Source organism: Aricia agestis, chromosome 7 (genome assembly GCF_905147365.1).
Source record: "Aricia agestis chromosome 7, ilAriAges1.1, whole genome shotgun sequence".
NCBI lineage: Eukaryota > Metazoa > Arthropoda > Insecta > Lepidoptera > Lycaenidae > Aricia > Aricia agestis.
The window spans coordinates 1,998,287-2,013,050 of NC_056412.1; the positions used below are offsets into that span (position 1 = coordinate 1,998,287).

Here is a 14,764-nt window from a genome sequence, read left to right on the forward strand (position 1 = left end):
GTTTTATTGTATGCAAACTTTCATCCCCTATTTTAACCCCTTGGAGGTGTAATTAATCAAAATCGTTTCTTAGCGGATGCCTACGTCATAATATCTAACTGCATGCCAAATTTCAGCCCGATCAGTTTTAAATAATTATATAGATTAGCATGGATATGGATATATCCATGCTAATATATATACATATGTATATAAAACTAAAAGGTGACTGACTGACATGGTGATCTATCAACGCACAGCCCAAACCATTGGACCGATCGGGCTGAAATTTGGCATGCAGGATGACAGGAGTCAGGACACAAACATAATACCTACATATTATTTAAGTGATAGACGGACTAACTAAATAACGTCTACAAACTATGGATAATAATAACTAGCTATTTGACCGAGCTTTGCTCGGTATTCGATAAACACGAATAAAATGACATTTTCTAAAAATGATTCCTAGCTAGATCGATTTATCGCCTTCGAAACCCCCTGTATACTAAATTTCATGAAAATCGTTGGATCACTTGGAGCCGATTCCGAGATTCCAATTATATATATATGTCGCAGGGAAAAGAAGATATCAGGGATATCCCGAAATCCCTAGGGATATCACGAAATCGCGGTAGATACCGAATATTCTTGTTTCTTACGTCTTCTTACTAAACAACTCTAGTGATATGTCATTTCACTAAACTAATCTAGTGAAATGTCAGAAAAGCGGATACCGCCGAATAAAAATCGAGCTACGCATTTCTCTCGCCCGCTCTAATACCCTATAACTATCGGGGCGACTAACTCTAAATTGACGATTTTATAATTTATTTTTATACTTGAAAATAAGCCCCGAATTGTTTCATTTTGTAGACATAGATACTACATTATATTTCCGAGAATCAGACCTAGCAAAAACACGATATCTTAAAATTTTCTCGATCACAAAGATGCATCTAATTTTCACGAATTTTTCATATATTGCCATAACCGTGCATTAAACTAAATTAATATTTTAACACATTGTATAAAATTCTATCATTGAGGAACTGACCTAGCGGATTTTTTAAATGTTACATATTTATCGAGTTATTAGGAAAAAAAGAATTTTCTTTTTATTTAAACGAATCCGCGTCGTCCTTTTTCACCTGGCATATGAAAGACGGGCGTGAGTGTGAAGAGAGAAGGACGATTTTTTGTGTTAGTCGCCCTCTTGACGCGAATGAGGCATTATCAGCGTGAAGGGATCTTATTATCGGTATTGAGTTATTAATATCCCCATAATATACATTTAACAGGCTATCGAACCATGCAAGTAACATGCGCGTAAGACTGGAAAATATTAAAAAATGTTGAAACTCAAGAGTCGTAAAAGGTGATATTTAGAAAATCGCATTCAAACTTAACGTACACGTAATAATTTAACGACTAAAATCACACGTGCCGCGCCAGCTCGAGCGACGCATTTGTTTCACTCCCACTAGTGCCCGTGTGGGTATTAGAGCGAGCGAGAGAAATGCGTAGCTCGATTTTTATTCGGCGGTATCCGCTTTTCTGACATTTCACTAGATTTAGTTTAGTGAAATGACATATCACTAGATTTGTTTAGTAAGAAGACGTAAGAAACAAGAATATTCGGTATCTACCGCGATTTCGTGATATCCCTAGGGATTTCGGGATATCCCTGATATCTTCTTTTCCCTGCGACATATATAGTATACAAGAATTGCTCATTGAAAGATATAAGATTTAAATTTTCTAGGAAGTGCTTTAAAAAATTCTACAGTACTTAATAGCAATACTTTAACGACAATCTCTAAATAGTATAAAACAAAGTCGCTTTCCGCTGTCTGTATGTATGTGTGTATGTATGCTTAGATCTTTAAAACTACTCAACGGATTTTGATGCGGTTTTTTTTAATAGATTGAGTGTTTCAATAGGAAGGTTTATATGTATAACATATGCATAATATGGTAGAGAAACACTGATAATTTTAGAGGTTTCTAATGTTATGTCGTAAATAAATTCATTTTTTTGCGTTTATATTGCAAACGCTGGCTAAACCCTACGAGATAGATCAAAATAATGTACTACAGTATTGTACACCTTAATAAGGTAAACAAAAAAGTCCGCGATGGTATATGTCTATTTCTTAGGGATAACTCACAATAGCCATTTTTGTTCTTTACTTTTTACGAAAAATAATGGCTTATTTACGAAGCGATTTTAACAATTTACAACATTAACCCTTATCCAAATAAACATATTTGGAAGCTAAGACATTAAATGTAGATTATAATTGTCTTTTACACTATACAATTTCGATCAATACTTTAGAAGTTTTCAAACGTATAAACTTACGCGGAATCAAAAAATATGTCGCGCGGCGGCGGCCGAGGGACATAGCGTTTACGGCGGAACCGGCCGGGGGCTCTCATAAGCTTCGGGCTTATGTTATTGTAGTAGATAGTGTATTTCGTCATTGTGTGGTTGTGCAGACGGTAACGCAGAGGAGCAACCACAGCGCTTTCTTTCAGATATTCATTGTTTCTGGTTCTTTGGTTTCTGAATTGTCGATAAAAATATATTTGACTTGGTTAGAAAAACGGACTTTTGTTTTTGCTTTGCGATTGGGTTATTTGTTGCTTTGTGGGTATTACTATACGATCATGCCTGGAAGACGTCGTCGTTCGAACATAGGTCGTAGTACAGTGAATGCCAAAAGAGCACGTTCAGCAAGAGATGAAGAATCGTCAACGGAACGTGAGACTCGCCTCAGCCAGAATAGTGATAGAAATCGGATACAGAGAGAAAGAGAATCGTCTGTAGAGCACTAGGCTCGCCTCAGTCGGAAAAATGATAGAATTCGGATACAGAGAGAAAGAGAATCGTCTGTAGAGCATGAGGCTCGCCTCAGTCGGAAAAATGATAGAATTCGGATACAGAGAGAAAGAGAATCGTCTGTAGAGCGTGAGGTTCGCCTCAGCCAGAATAGTGATAGAAATCGAATACAGAGAGAAAGAGAATCGTCTGTAGAGCGTGAGGCTCGCCTCAGCCAGAATAGTGATAGAAATCGAATACAGAGAGAAAGAGAATCATCTGTAGAGCGTGAGGCTCGCCTCAGCCAGGATAGGGATAGGCATCGAATACAGAGAGCAAGAAAATCATCCGCACAGACACATAGCAACACCGAACAAAACGAACAACCAAACAGCCACAGACCCGAGAGAGTAACTAATTCATGGGTAAATAAAGAAAATTCTGCCATTTTTTGCGAAACTTTTATCGTTTACGCAGCACAATAGGAAAAATCACCCGATTTTGAAACATTCTTCATTGGTGCTCCGCTTCTATTGGTCTTAGCGTGATAATATATTATAGGCTATATCCTACTAATATTATAAAGGCGAAAGTTTGTTTGGATGTATGGATGTATGGATGTTTGTTACTCTTTCACGCAAAAACTACTGAACGGATTTTAATGAAACTTTACAATAATATAGCTTATACATCAGAATAACACATAGGCTACAATTTTAACCGACTTTCAAAATGGGGGAGGTGTTATGTTCGTTTTCTTATATTCAACGATTACTCCGCCGTATGTTACCCGATTTTTATATTCACAAAAGTGGTGATCTGATGAAGGATCCATAAGTAATCGAGGGAACTCCTCAAAACTTATAGGGAAACGTGTGGTGACTTCGGTTTCGTGAGAAGTATTCTAAGCATATGCTACCAACAAGTAAGATTTTGCACCGAGATATACCTGGTATACCGTGGTTCGGAAGGTGCTGAGAGAACTCCTGATTCTTTATAGATACAAGTTTGGGAGTTTCGGCGTTGTTTTAAGAACAGGAATCATATGCTACTATGCAAATTACATTCATCATCATCATCATCATCATCACTACCATATTATACCATTTCATAGTCTTTTAGATCGAGACTCGAGTTTGTCAAGCGATAATTAAAAAAAAATCTTTATTTTATTTCTAAAAATAGTTTGACGACCTCTGTGGCTCAGTGGTGAGCGCGTTGGTAGCTCAAGCCGGAGGTTGCGGGTTCAAATCCCGCCGACGGAACAAAAAGTTTTCAAAGTTCCTGGGTCATGGATGTGTATTAAATATTTATTTTTTATTTATTTATTTCTTTTCTCTTATAATATACATAACAGTTATACACTTCCTGCAAAACTGCTTACGCAGTTTGACTGCAAGTTACAGTCTCTTTAATGTTTAAATATCTAAATACTTATTACTTATATTACTTACTTATATTATAATGATATGTGTATCATATAATAAAAATCTTAAATATATGTATAGTATAAAAGTATTAAATATATTTCCGTTGTCTGGTACCTGTAACACAAGTCCATCAGGTACTTACCACGGGGCCAGACTGACCCGGTGTGAAGCGTCCATAGATAAAAAAAATCTATACCTACCTAATATAATAACATTGAAGAGTATGTTTGTTTGAACGCGTCAATTTCAGGAACTACAGGTCCGATTTAAGAACTTATCTCAGTGTTAGATTGGTCATTTATCGAGTAAGATTATAGGCTATATTATATAATATACTAGATGTCCCGCGCGGCTTCGCCCGCGTAAATTAGGAATTTTACAGAAACCGTACATTTTCCCATAAAAAATATTTTCCCCGTTTTTCCCGCATTTTCCTGAGTTTCTTCGGTCGTATTAGTCTTAGCGTGATAATATATTATATAATAAATAATAATAAAATAGATAAGGCATACTTAAGTAAATTGTATCCCGCTCGGTTTCTGCACGGGAAACCAGTGACGGATTTACAAAATTGCCGCCTACAGGCTATTCAATTTTTGCTGCCCCTATGACTGACTTTTGAAATTCAATACGATAGTTTAGTTCACAATCGTATCCCATCAAAACCATTTTTTGAAAATTTTTGCTGAGACGACCACACAAGGTTTCACTGGTATGTAGAAATTGTTTAAGTTAGGGTCAGTAGAGTTAGGCCGTGTAGATTCAAAAACTTGGCTCTACATGAGATCACATATCTTTTTCACAGGGTAAACCGTAAACCTAATATGTGGTCGTCTCGGCAATATTTTTTAAGAAATGTTTTTGGTGGGTTTTTTATATCTGTAAGATTTAAAAAAATGGGGCTAAATTTGCCACCCCTCTAAATCTGCCGCCCTAGGCTCCAGCCTACTTAGCCTATTGGTAAATCCGCCACTGCGGGAAACCCTCGGTTTCCGCTTTGTCTGAACTAGCCACTAAACCAAGGCAATAATACTGGTGTTTATTATATCTATCTGTACGGAATGAAAGACACATCTTGGGGCAACTTTTTATTAAAAAAGAAACATATTGCCAGGATCATTTCAAATGATGCAATATGCTACGCTTATCTCTATTTAAGATTTTTGCCACGACGGGAATAGAGGTAGCGAGGGTTTTGATGCAAGGGATGGAATACCAGGTACCGACGGAATAGAAGGTACTGACGGAATAGAAGGTACTGACGGAATAGAAGGTACCGATGCTCCCGAAGGTAGAGATGGCAAGGCCGACAGAATGGTCTTGATGACACCAACGGCTGACTCAAACGCGTTGAAGTTCAACGTCGTAGGGTCATACTTTAAGATCAGCTCCTTGTAGGCCGCCGGGTAATTCTCCTTCACTCCGTTCAGGAACGCCTGGGCCAGGCTCTTGAGCTCTGGCGAACATTTTATGCATGCGGTCAATACCATATCCTCTGCGCATTCTGAAATAAAAAAAATATATTATGACCCGACAGCGAAAACATTATGAGGCAAGACGAGATGATGTTTTGGAAAAAAAAATTAACTCGCATAATCAGGGCGAGCGAAGCGAGCCCTAGTATATCCCACAACCTTAAGAGGATACACCAGGGGCTAGAGAAATGAAAAAAAAGTACGTGTAATATCTATAGCTGTCACCCTTACCTCAAGCCTATACCGCAGAACGCGATAAAGACAACTGCAGAAAATCCAGATAATCAACGATTCGTTGTCCCCTGATTCCTTCTCCAAAACTTAACCGATTTAAGTACTTTTTTCATTAAAGATTAAAAAAAGGCTTGAGCTGTGTTTCTATGTTTTGCTTTTTTTGTATAATCTAGCCAAATCTGTTTTCTGGACGTTTGAACACAGCGGAAAATCTGGCCATTTTTTTGGGTTTTTGAACGTTCATATCTTATTTAATAATTAAATTATGAAAAAAAAAGAAAACATAGGGACATTGTATTAGTGGCCGTAGATGTTCAGGAAAAAAATTATAACTCTACTAGCATTATCCAGGGAGGAAACAGGGGACAACGTTTGTATGGAAAAAAGGGCGGTGTGGACTCCTCTTAACACTTTGTGGTACACCTTACGGAAAAACTATCACGCCTATTAATTTGTGCTTTAACATAATATTATAGTAATTTTTATTTATAAATACATACTTCTATAAGCCGCCGTAATGTGGGTGCAGGGTCCCCGGTCCATGAAGCATTCTATCCTCCTCTTCAGCTCCTCTCTATCATGCCGCAGCCGCTCCGGGGAGTAGTCGTCCTTCGGCACCTGGTAGAACTCCGCCGAGCACGCCACCACGCACACACACACAAGCATCAACTGGTACAACATGCTTATCTGAAAATAATATAATGGTTACCTACATTATTTTAAAATATATACTAATATTATAATTGGGAAGAGTTTGTTTGTTTGTTTGAACACGCTAATCTCAGGAACTACTGGTCCGATTTGAAAAATTATTTCAGTGATAGTTAGCCCATTTATCGAGCAAGGCTATAGGCCATATTTTATCACGCTAAGACTAACAGGAGCGAAGAAATAGAGGAAAGTGTGGAAAAAACGGGGGAAAATTATTTGAAAGGACTTATTTAAACGCGCAAATCTCAGGAACTACTGGTCCGATTTGAAAAATTCTTTCAGTGTTAGATAGCCTATTTATCAAGAAAGGCTATAGGCTATATTTTATTATGCTAAGACTAATAGGAGCGAAGAAATAGAGTAAAATGTAGAAAAAAACGGGAGAAATTATTTGAAAGGGCTTATCTCACGAACTACTGGAGCAATTTTTAACGCGGGCGAAGCTGCGCGGAATGTTATATTTCGCCAATTATGGACCCATTTTGCTGAAATTTGGTATAAAGATACTTGGAGTCCCGAAAAAGAACATACTGTACATTTTGTCCCGGAAAAATGTACGGTTACTGTACAATATACTTTTATGATTTGCGCCTAAACTATTCAATCTATTTTGATGAAATTTGGTATGGCAGTACTTTCAGTCTCGGGAAAAGACAAGGGATACTTTTTATCCCGGAATATATATGGTTCCCGCACGATAAACTTTTATGATTCTCGTCTAAACTATTTAATCTATTTTGATTTTGAATTTGGCATGGAGATTGGAGATACTAATTTGAATCTGGGACAAGGAATATTTTTTGTCCCGGTAAAATGTGCGGTTCCCACACAATATACGTACCTATACTTTCCTGATTTGCGCGTAAACGACTCAATCGATGTACGGGAACAACTTTACTATAAACTAAATTCCACCCGGACGAAGTCGCGGGCAACAGCTAGTATTATTATAAAGCTGAAGAGTTTTTCTGTTTGTTAGCTTGAACGCGCGTTAGTCGGAAAGTGCTGAGGGTGAGCACTGAGCAAGGATCTTTTCGTTATGGCTTCGTTAACGAATCGCCGATCAACATGTGTGGAATTGACATAAGACTAGTTGAACGTCAACGTCATATTAAAACGAACGCCGGCTTATGACAATTCGATACATTTTGGTTGGCTATACTATAACGAAGCGATAACGAAAAGATCTTGGCTCACCTTGGTTCATCCAAAAACTTCTATTATTAAATAGAATTCTTTGGGTTCATCTTGGTTCGAATTGAAAAATTCTTCTTGTGTTCACACTTCACAGTCAACTCTTTTGGGACACATATTACACAGTACACACCCTAAAGTACATATTATATAACTTCGTTTTCTTACACCCTGTAGACTCGTGGTGTGGTACGAAGATAAGATACAGTCGCTAGAGGTTTAGAATTAATTAGAACCTTTTTTTTCGCAACATGAAGATACTTTTAAAATGAAATAACTGTATTAAACATTATGGGTCGGTTCATACTGAAAACGGCAACCCACACGCAGCTCTTCTAAGTTCTAATGTTGTAACTTGTGAGTGTCCATGGGCGACGGTAGTTGCTTGATGCTTCCCATCAGGTGACCCGTTTGCGTTTTTCTTTTCCCGCTTATTTTACAAAAAAAGTCACGCATTGATAGAATCCGTTTAAATTAGTAGTAGTCAGGTAGGCTTTCAGCTTTCAGCCATTCAAATTTAAAACAGGTCAACACCGCGGGCGGCAAGTTTATCAATGCAATTTATATCTTTTAATGTCATAAATAAAGTTCAGTTTCGAATAATTTAAAATGCACCGCGGGCAACCTAATCTGACTCGAAGTACGGAAAACTTACCAGTTCTTTTCGCACTGGACACCTCAAGGAACCCGAAGTGAAGACCCGGCGTATAAAACGATGCAGCCCTTTTATACGCGTGATGTTATCAGGACCTACTTAGCATCTATTTTTATTTTGCGCCTGCTGGTACGTAAACGAGAAATAAACACTTTATTGCAGGTACCTTTTTTGCATGTGTCAGAAAAGGTTTGCAAATTGCAATAATAATATAAAACAAAAACACCAGTAAGTAAATAATACGTAATATATTTACTGGTGCCTTTGTTATATTTAGCTTCTAATATCAGTAATATCTATAATATCTTATTCGAAATTAGTACTCAGGTCCAGAATCCAAATATTACCTATGTGACTGAGAAGGGGCAAAGAGGCAGTGCTCACAACAACGCTTCAAACCATAGACTTAATATATAGCATTATAGGTTTATGCTTCAAACAAAGAGAGAGAGAGATAGCCTGAAGCCTGAGCAGACCCTAGCAAAGTCTGTAAGTATGTCTGTTTAAATTAAATTAAGAAATTAAAAAAAACCCCCGCCAAACAACTTTAAAAAGTAATGAAATAATATATTTTACTGACTTTAAGTTTAAATAATTCCTAAGTGTAAAGTGATATTTTAGTCCAGAATGTTGGCACGGTGTGTCGGGGGACCGCCAACTGCAGTGCCCATAGATAAAGTGATAGTACCTCAATGGCAGTGTCTTTTGCATTTTGTATCGCCATGTCACTGATTGTCTCGATACTATAATGTTTTGTGAAATCAAACATCTACATTAGCGGTCCCCCGACACACCTTGACAACAATTATGGACTAAAATATCACTTTACACTTAGGAATTATTCATTACTTTTTAAAGTTGTTTGGTGGGGGTTTTTTTTAATTTCTTAATTTAATTTTATTTCATGCTTTTTAAATTTTTGTTGGTTATAGTGCAGAATAATCCCTATCAACAGGATCATATTACTTATATCCCAATGAATATCATCTAGGAATGTCCTTTTGAATGAGGCCGTCACCGTCAATATGAGTCCAAACATGTAACCTCCACTTTGGGTTCATATGGGGCTCGGTTCCTATAGAATCCAGGTGATGCTGCAGCAGCAGCATGCAAAAATTTATTGGTTATCCACATCTTACTAGCTGTTGCAATTAAAATGAGCCTAAACACGAAACCATTGCTCTAAGTTGGTGAGGAGTTGGGTATCCTATTGATTACCAGGTGATGCTGCAGCACCAGGTCAACTTTCCATCAATGTGTAAATATTCATGAATGTCACGACCTAGAATGCAATAAAGCCCACCTAACGACTGCAATTTGCTAATCGGCCCTTCATTAACCAGATGAACCGCGATTTTTCAGCACGGAGCAGGCTGATGATGATGAACTATAGCTAAGAACACTCTCAATTAAGTCAGCTTTCAAACAAAAAAAACTAGATCAAAATCGGTCCACCCGTTTGGATGCAACGATGCCACAGACAGACAGACAGACAGATAGATAGACAGACAGACAGACAGACCGACAGACAGACACGTCAAACTTATAACACCCCTCTTTTTTGTCGGGGTTAATAAAAATGAAACAATTCGTGGCATAGTATCAAGTATAAAATATATGAATAATTATAAAATCGTCAATTTTGCTTTCTTCGCCCTTTTAAATATCCAAAGTAATTATAGAATGCCATTCGCAAATAATAATAATTTATAGAGAGTCAGAGGATAGTTATTGGCAATAAGGGCATGTCAAAATGGTAAAGCTTTAGCTTTACCATTTTGATTCAATCAAATCAAATCAAATCAAATGAAATTGAATCTTTAGATTTACAGTATTTTAATTTTTAATTAGACTACGAAGGCCTGTCACCACTTTCTGATAAGGTGCCGGATTGGCTACCCAGTATCCACAACTTTTCTGACAGATTCTCCATACTGAGACATCTGTCAAGTTAAGTGGTGGATAGCCTATGTCGTATCCGCCACTTATCAGGAAGTGGTGAAACATGCCCTGAGAGTTCGTAATTGGCATTTATACTACTACAAACTAAAGGTGACTCCTTGATAATTTGGCTGCAGTGATATCGATTTTTCTCAACAATGACTAAAGCTAAGAAGCTGAAGTTCATTGTCAGTATTCATCATGTCTTTACCTTTGAATTACCCATAGCATAACAGGATTTGTCAACTTTTATAACACTGAATAATTAATCAAAAAGACCTCTATAAAAACAGGGATTCTAATTTTGACAACAGAGGAGAGTGATTTAAGCTTCCAAAATTTGTACATAGATTAGTGAAATCATACACTATAATTTGCCCATAGCTTATATGAAATATATTATGTATGGTTTTTAAATTACGCGACAAAAACCATTTTGTCGTTTACGCGGGTTACGCCCTTTCCATTTCTTGTTGTAAAACATATCCAAAACGATTTTTTACTTTAATGCGGCGTCGCCTTAATGCGAATGGTCTACAGGTGACCGATTTCAATAAAAAGGTTGTAAAATGAAACCTTATAAGACTGGTTACGAGATTCTCCTCCAGAAATTATATGAAAACAGGCTTTTTAAGAAGCTGTTTAAAACCTGTTTGCTTATATCCTTCGGTTCCTTCCTCTTCTGCAGAGCAATGACCAAAACCAAATAAAGAACAGCAGCAATATCACCTGACGGTAAACGTTAAGGTGACGCCTTGATAATTTGGCTGCAGCGATTTCGAGTTTTTTCAACAATGACTAAAGCTAAGAAATTAAAGTTCGTTGTCTGTGTTCATCATGTCTTTATCTTTGAATTACCCATAGCATAACACGATTGGTCAACTTTTATAACACAGAACAATTAATCAAAAACACCTCTATAAAACAGGCATTCTAATTTTGCCACCAGGGGAGAGTGATTTAAGCTTCCAAAATTTGTACTTACATAGATTAGTTCAAGCATACACTATAATTTGCCCATAGCTTATGTGAAGTATATTTTTGGTTTTTAAATTAAGCAAAATAAATCATTTTGTCGCTTACGCTCCATTTCTTGCTGTTCCATTTCTTGTTTTCTATGAGAGGCCGGCTCGGTCTCTCATAGAAAACAAGCGATCTAAAACATATCTGTGAAGTAGCAGCAAACTTAAGTTAAAATAAAATAATATGTGAAGTGGCAACACCGCGCTTCCGCCCGGCGGCGTAGGCGCCATCATCTGTGTCTTGCATTTTGACATTGACCTTTTCGTTTCCGCGTGTACTTGTGCCAGCCAGAGCGCCGCGTGTGAACTCTTCCATAAAATATATTTTTCAAGTTCCAAATTAATTATCTTTGTAAAGGATTGAATACAAATCGTTCTATTGGAATACTTTTTTCATTTATCGCCTTTACAATATCCAAAACGATTTTTTACTTTAATGCGGCGTCACTTTAACCACCCCGGAACCCGGTATTACTTCACTTGGATTTTAATAAAGTCGTCACGGCGGGTGCATGCTGCCGTGTACCCAGACACAGAATTGATAATAGTACAAGTATCCCAGATAGTTTTATTTTACAAAAATCGATATTTAATAATATAGTACATAACAGTATGTATAAAAATATAAAATGCTAGTCGATAACTTATGTCCCAACTCCCATCCTGGAAGCATAGCAGTATGCGAACCTACGGGCTACGTCATTTGTTCGGATTATGCCAATTCAACGTTATGATTTGTTGGCCGAGTTTCATATAACGCAACCTACAACGCAACGCAACCAATTAATTATGTTGACATCTTGTTGACATAGCAGAAGTTGATTTATAGATAGATGGCGGTATCTATCAACTTCTGCTACGTCAATTCAATGTCTGGTGCACAGGTCTGGTGGCTGGGTTTGACTGAAAGTCACCAAATGACGTAGGTCTGTCAACTTCGTCGTCCGCCTATGAATAAATTTCCTCGATGGTGCATTTTTAATTTTTATACGAAAGTACCATAGAAGAAGTTGATTTTGAGACTGTCTACAAATCAACTTCTGTGATAGTACAACCAAAATTAGTGTCGTCGTGTAAATCGTGATTATTCGTCTGTGATAGTACAACCAAAATTAGAAAATCGTGATTATTCGGGGTCTAGTGCCTGCTGCATCCGACTGTGTTCTCCAGGGCGTCGAAGTATGAGTCAGTAGGGTCGTACTTCATACGCAGCAAGCTGTACTCTCTCGGGAACGCCTCCCTGCTGGCTTCGAGGAACGCCCGACACAGCTCCAGCAGCTCCGGCGAGCACTTCGCACATTTCGTCAGCACCATATCCTCAGCTATATCTGTGAAATGCGAATTGTCCTGATGAAATGATAGTCGAAAAGCCAATGGGCTTTTCGACCATTTTACCACCATGGTACCATTGTACCACCACAGACAATGGTATTGTGTGGAGCTTTCAGCTGGCCGCATACGCACGTTTTCCGCATTCGATTTCCGAATTCGTTTTCCGTATTCGGAAATCTAAGTGCATGGAATCAGTAGACAATACATTAACTTCCGCACACGTTAGTATTTCTCCTTACGGATTGAATTCCGCACGTACGTTTCAAGTGCAAGCCGGCACATTCGCGCCTGAAAATAAACGTAAGTTTGCGCTAGTCTCACGGTCCTCACGGAACACGGAAATCGTATGCGGAAAACGTGTTTATGCGGCCACTGGCCAGCCTACTCGGTAGTGAGATTCTAAAGTTGTAGAGCGGGAGTTATACGTGGGAGAGCCATGCTTCGGCACGAATGAGCCGGCTCGACCGGAGAAATACCACGTTCTCACAGAAAACCGGCGTGAAACAGCGCTTGCGCTGTGTTTCGCTGAGTGAGTGAGTTTACCGGAGGCCCAATCCCCTACCCTATTCCCTTCCCTACCCTCCCATATTCCCTTCCCTACCCTAAACTCCCCTATTACCCTATTCCCTCTTAAAACGCCGGCAACGCACCTGCAGCTCTTCTGATGCTGCGAGTGTCCATGGGCGACGGAAGTTGCTTTCCATCATTTGCTCGATTGCCCCCTTATTTCATAAAAAAAGCGGATTTACTTCATTTCAATTAATACTACAGTATGTTGTTTATTGGAACAAGGTTCGTTACAAAAGTGATACCTCATACCACCCATAATACGACCTGCAGCAGCTGCTTCCGAAAGCAGTCAGAGGGCATGAGCTCTACTCTACGCAAATTGTTAAATATATCTGGGGAAAGATATTGTAGAGCTCTCGAAATATCTGTGATTCTAATGTTATGAGCAAAATAGCGCGCCATCAAATGCAAAATCAGGATCTCTACGTATGAATTTAAGGAGAATTTACTCACTTTTGTACGCCTCAGCCATGGGCGAGCAGGGCCCCTCGTCGATATAGCAGGCCAGTCGTCGCTTCAGCTCCGGCAGGTCCCTTCGCAGAGCGTCCACCGTGTGGTCGTCCTTCGGGATTGCGTAGAAGTCGGCTGTGCAGGCGACGACGCACATTGACAGTATTATCCACTTCATTTCGATCGACCTCCAAAATGGCACTGTGCAGTAGAGACCTAAAAGGTGAAATAAGTTTTGACCGAGACTAAAAGAGAGGTTCATTCAAAAGCAGATGACTTACGTAATTTGGTCGCGTTATGTCAAGGCCAGCATAGCATTGAATTGACATGACCCGACCAAACGGCGAAGGTCCGCCTTCTGCCAATGAATCAATCTCTATTCCTTCTATGGTACAATAAAGCCATGCTGGAGTGACAGGAATATGCTGAAGATAATTTTCGCTGTCTGCAAAAGTGACAGCCGATGTATGAAATACTGTTACCGAGACACGAGTTAAGATAATGAGGCTGTCGGTATACATTTTCTTTTTATTTTAACTATAAAAATTATATTTGTATCAGGGTGCTTCACGATCGTTTAAAATAATCACGTAAGTTTTATACTAGTTTCATAAGTTAAATCATGGTTATGCCAGAGTCAAATAATAAACTAGCTGCTATAAATCAAAGCATACACTTACCGTTTGTAGCACACTGTTCCTCTTTTGTCACTGACTGTGGGTTTAATGTTACCAAAATATATGATAGGTACCTACATGTAATATGTTTAACTTTATCTCCTCTGATAAACGCAAAATATTTTAGCTAATGTACTCGTATGTTTCGAATAATTGTTGTTATTTGTGGCTTGTTATTTTAGAATCATAGTGCTGAGTTCACTTCAGGCTTCATTTAAGCATCCGTCTGAACTCTGAACACGCGGTTGGCAGCTTCGCGAGATCATCTAT

At 38.4% G+C, this 14,764-nt stretch overlaps 2 protein-coding genes across 2 annotated transcripts; both read right to left on the bottom strand.

Moving 5' to 3' along the window:
- Window positions 1-5,354: 5,354 nt before the first annotated feature.
- LOC121728861 (allergen Tha p 1-like) lies at window positions 5,355-8,596 on the bottom strand. The gene is made up of 3 exons (XM_042117181.1): window positions 8,503-8,596; window positions 6,443-6,629; window positions 5,355-5,737 (listed from the first exon to the last, which is right to left on the bottom strand). The coding sequence occupies exons 2-3, from the start codon at window positions 6,621-6,623 to the stop codon at window positions 5,388-5,390; spliced, it is 531 nt and encodes a 176-aa protein (XP_041973115.1). The 5' UTR covers window positions 6,624-6,629; window positions 8,503-8,596; the 3' UTR covers window positions 5,355-5,387.
- Window positions 8,597-12,587: 3,991 nt separating this feature from the next.
- LOC121728860 (ejaculatory bulb-specific protein 3-like) lies at window positions 12,588-14,023 on the bottom strand. The gene is made up of 2 exons (XM_042117180.1): window positions 13,821-14,023; window positions 12,588-12,793 (listed from the first exon to the last, which is right to left on the bottom strand). The coding sequence occupies exons 1-2, from the start codon at window positions 13,993-13,995 to the stop codon at window positions 12,603-12,605; spliced, it is 366 nt and encodes a 121-aa protein (XP_041973114.1). The 5' UTR covers window positions 13,996-14,023; the 3' UTR covers window positions 12,588-12,602.
- Between the last annotated feature and the right edge of the window lie 741 nt (window positions 14,024-14,764).

Excerpts from the sequence above, each read along its gene's own strand:
- LOC121728861 (XM_042117181.1), bottom strand. The coding sequence starts at position 6,623 with ATGTTGTACCAGTTGATGCTTGTGTGTGTGTGCGTGGTGGCGTGCTCG. Across the intron at positions 5,738-6,442 it reads CATTACGGCGGCTTATAGAA|AATGCGCAGAGGATATGGTA; the intron begins GTATGTATTTAT and ends TTTTTATTTCAG.
- LOC121728860 (XM_042117180.1), bottom strand. The coding sequence starts at position 13,995 with ATGAAGTGGATAATACTGTCAATGTGCGTCGTCGCCTGCACAGCCGAC. Across the intron at positions 12,794-13,820 it reads CATGGCTGAGGCGTACAAAA|ATATAGCTGAGGATATGGTG; the intron begins GTGAGTAAATTC and ends CGCATTTCACAG.